This window comes from Mandrillus leucophaeus, unplaced genomic scaffold (genome assembly GCF_000951045.1).
Source record: "Mandrillus leucophaeus isolate KB7577 unplaced genomic scaffold, Mleu.le_1.0 Scaffold435, whole genome shotgun sequence".
Lineage (NCBI taxonomy): Eukaryota > Metazoa > Chordata > Mammalia > Primates > Cercopithecidae > Mandrillus > Mandrillus leucophaeus.
The window spans coordinates 620,665-624,865 of NW_012104643.1; the positions used below are offsets into that span (position 1 = coordinate 620,665).

Genomic DNA, 4,201 nt, shown 5'->3' on the forward strand with positions numbered 1-4,201 from the left:
TGGGTAGGGGTGATGACTGTGTGAGTACTTGGAGTCACTGAGGAGGTGGAGAAAGGTGGAACGTGAGTGGGAAGTGTGGTCTGAGGGTGTGATGGTGTTGGATAGGTAGTGGTGGTCTTGAAGGATGTTACAGTTATAGGACCTGTGGAAGTGATGGGTCTGCTCCCTGTAGGTGGGGAATGTGTGGTGAAGGGTGTGTGTGGCTCACTGATGGTGGTCAACGTGGTGTGGGCCACAGGGGTGCTGGTGCCTGCACTAGTGGACTTGGGAATAATGGTGGTAGAATTTGGTGTGGTTTCAGGATGGTGTGTGGAGGAAGCCTGTGAGTGGAGGGATGTAGAGGTTTTGGCTGTGCTAAATGAGCTGTGGGCTTGGCTCATCCGAATGGTGGTTCCCGTCATCGGTGGGGTTGTGTGCGTGGACCCTGTGTCACTGACCGTTGTTGGTGGAGGAATGGTGCCTGTTGGCGTTGAGTGGATGGAGGAGGAAGTGAACATCTGTGTGTGGGTAGGCGTGATGACTGTGTGAGTACCTGGAGTCACCGAAGAGGTGGAGAAAGGTGGAACGTGAGTGGAAAGTGTGGTCTGAGGGTGTGATGGTGTTGGATAGGTAGTGGTGATCTGGAAGGATGTTGCAGTCATAGGACCTGTGGAAGAGAGGGTACTGCTCCCTGTAGGTGGGGAGTGTGTGGTGATGGGTGTGGGTGTCCTGCTGCTGGTGGCCGAGGTGGCGTGGGTCACAGTGGTGCTGGTGCCTGTACTGGTGGACTTGGGAGTATTTGTGGTGGTAGAAGTTGGGGTGATTTCTGGATGATGTGTGGAGGAAGGGTGTGAGTGGAGGGATGTAGAGGTTTTGGCTGTGCTGAATGAACTGTGGGCTTGACTGGTCCTACTGGTTGTTGCTGTCATTGGTGGGGCTGTGTGGGTGGACCCTGTAGCCTTGACTGTTGTTTGTGGATGAATGGTGCCTGTTGGCGTTGAGTGGATATAGGCAGAAGTGGACATCTCTGTGTGGGTAGGGGTGATGACTGTGTGAGTACTTGGAGTCACCAAGGAGGTGGAGAAAGGTGGAACGTGAGTGGGAAGTGTGGTCTGAGGGTGTGATGGTGTTGGATAGGTAGTGGTGGTCTGGAAAGATGTTGCAGTGATAGGACCTGTGGAAGAGATAGGAATGCTCCCTGTAGGTGGGGAGTGTGTGGTGAAGGGTGTAGGTGGCTTGCTGCTGGTGGCTGAGGTGGTGTGGGCCACAGGGGTGCTGGTTCCTGTACTGGTAGGATTGGGGGTGATGGTGGTAGAAGTTGGGGTGACTTGAGGATGGTGTGTGGAGGAAGTGTGTGAATGTAGGGATGTAGAGGTTTTGGCTGTGCTGAATGAGCTGTGTGCTTGGCTGGTCCCACTGGTGTTTGCTGTCGTCGGTGGGGCTGTGTGGGTGGACCCTGTGACCTTGACCGTTGTTGGTGGAGGAATGGTGCCTATTGGCACTGAGTGGATGGAGGAGGAAGTCGACATCTGTGTGTGGGTAGGGGTGATGACAGTGTGAGTAGTTGGAGTCACCAAGGAGGTGGATAAAGGTGGAACATGAGTGGAAAGTGTGGTCTGAGGTTGTGATGTGGTTGGATAGGTAGTGGTCGTCTTGAAGGATGTTGCAGTCATGGGACCTGTGGAAGAGATGGGGTTGCTCCCTGTAGCTGGGGAGTGTGTGGTGAAGGGTGTAGGTGGCTCGCTGCTGGTGGCTGAGGTGGTGTGGGCCACAGGGGTGCCGGTTATTCTACTGGTGGGGTTGGGGGTGATGGTGGTAAAAGTTGGAGTGACTTCAGTATGGAGTGTCGAAGAAGCATGTGTGTGTCGGGATGTAGAGGTTTTGGCTGTGCTGAATGAGCTCGGGGTTTGGCTGGTCCCGCTTGTGGTTGCTGTCATTGGGGGTGCTGTGTGAGTGGACACTGTGCCAGTGGCCTTGACCGTTGTAGGTGGAGGAATGGTGCCTGTTGGTGTTGAGTGGATGTAGGCAGAAGTGGACACCTGTGCGTGGGTCGAGGTGATGACTGTGTGAGTACTTGGAGTCACTGAGGAGGTGGAGAAAGGTGGAATGTGAGTGGGAAGTGTGGTGTGAGGTTGTGATGGGGTTGGATAGGTAGTGGTGGTTTGGAAGGATGTTGCAGTCAAAGGACCTGTGGAAGAGATGTGACTGCTCCCTGTAGGTGGGGAGTGTGTGGTGAAGCCTGTGGGTAGCTTGCTGCTGGTGGCTGAGGTGGTGTGGGCCACAGGGGTGCCGGTTCCTGTACTGGTGGGTTTGGGAGTGATGGTGGTAGAAGTTGGAGTCACTTCAGGATGGTGTGTGGAAGAAGTTTGTGAATGTAGAGATGTAGAGGTTTTGGCTGTGCTGAATGAGTTCGGGGCTTGGCTGGTCCCACTGGTGGTAGCTGTCATTGGTGGGGCTGTGTGCGTGGATGCTGTGGCCTTGACTGTTGTCACTGGAGGAATGGTTCCTGTTGGCCCTGAGGGGATGGAGGAGGAAGTGAACACCTGTGCGTGGGTGGGGGTGATGACTGTGTGAGTAGTTGGAGTCACCAAGGAGGTGGAGAAAGGTGGAACGTGAGTGGGAAGTGTGGTCTGAGGGTGTGATGGTGTTGGATAGGTAGTGGTGGTCTGGAAAGATGTTGCAGTGATAGGACCTGTGGAAGAGATAGGAATGCTCCCTGTAGGTGGGGAGTGTGTGGTGAAGGGTGTAGGTGGCTTGCTGCTGGTGGCTGAGGTGGTGTGGGCCACAGGGGTGCTGGTTCCTGCACTGGTGGATTTGGGAGTAATGTTGGTGGTTGAAGTTGGGGTAATTTCAGGATGGTGTGTGGAAGAAGCATGTGAGTAGAAGGATATGGAGGTTTTGGCTGTGCTGAATGAGCTCGGGGCTTTGCTGGTCCCACTGGTGGTCACCGTCATCGATGGGGCTGTGTGCATGGACCCTGTGGTCGTGAGCGCTGTTGGTGGAGGAATGGTGCCTGTTGGCATTGAGTGGATGGAGGTAGAAGTAGACAAATGTACGTGGGTAGGGGTGATGACTGTGTGAGTAGTTGGAGTCACCAAGGAGGTGGAGAAAGGTGGAATGTGAGTGGGAAATGTGGTCTGAGGGTGTGGTGGGTTTGGATAGGTAGTGGTGGTCTGGAAGGATGTGGCAGTCATAGGACCTGTGGAAGAGACGGGACTACTCACTGTAGGTGGGGAGTATGTGGTGAAGGGTGGTGGTGGCCTGCTGCTGGTGACCAAGGTGGTGTGGACCACAGGGGTGCCTGTGCCTGTACTGGTGGGGTTGGGAGTAATGGTGGTGGTAGAAGTTAGGGTGATTTCAGGATGGTGTGTGGAGGAAGCATGTGAGTGTAGGGATGTAGAGGTTTTGGCTGTGCTGATTGAGTTCTGGGCTTGACTGGTTCCACTGATGGTCCCCGTCATTGTTGGGGCTGTGCGCGTGGACCCTGTGGCCGTGAGGGTTGTTGGTGAAGTAATGGTGCCTGTTGGCTTTGAGTGGATGGAGGAGGAAGTGGACATCTGTGCGTGGGTAGGAGTGATAACTGTGTGAGTACTTGGAGTCACCAAGGAGGTGGAGAAAGCTGGAACATGAGTGGGAAGTGTGGTCTGAGGGTGTGATGGGGTTGGATAGGTAGTGGTGGTCTTGACGGATGTTGCAGTCATAGGACCTGTGGAAGAGACAGAAGTGCTCCCTGTAGGTGGGGAGTGTGTTGTGATGGGTATGGGTGTCCTGCTGCTGGTGGCCGAGTTGGTGTGGGTCACAGGGGTGCCTGTGCCTGTACTGGTGGACTTGGGAGTAATGGTGGTGGTAGAAGTTGGGGTGACTTCAGGATGGTGTGTGGAGGAAGCGTATGAGTGTAGGGATGTAGAGGTTTTGGCTGTGCTGAATGAACTCGGGGCTTGGCTGGTCCTACTGGTTGTTGCTGTCATTGGTGGGGCTGTGTGGGTGGACCTTGTGGACTTGACTGTTGTTTGTGGAGGAATGGTGCCTGTTGGCGTTGAGTGGATAGAGACAGAAGTGGACATCTGTGCGTGGGTAGGGATGATGACTGTGTGAGTAGTTGGAGTCACTGAGGAGGTGGAGAAAGGTGGAACGTGAGTGGGAAGTGTGGTCTGAGGGTGTGATGGTGTTGGATAGATAGTGGTGGTCTGGAAGGATGTTGCAGTCATAGGACCTGTGGAAG

At 54.5% G+C, this 4,201-nt stretch overlaps 1 protein-coding gene across 1 annotated transcript in view; it reads right to left on the reverse strand.

The window, feature by feature from the left end:
* MUC6 (mucin 6, oligomeric mucus/gel-forming) overlaps positions 1 to 4,201 on the reverse strand; it is a 52,591-nt gene that overhangs the window by 14,734 nt on the left and 33,656 nt on the right. The window contains exons 32-33 of the mRNA XM_011993864.1: positions 2,523 to 2,710; positions 1,154 to 1,508 (exon numbers count right to left, since the gene is read on the reverse strand). Coding sequence (XP_011849254.1) covers positions 1,154 to 1,508; positions 2,523 to 2,710 — 543 coding nt within the window. The remainder of the gene's footprint in view (positions 1 to 1,153; positions 1,509 to 2,522; positions 2,711 to 4,201) is intronic.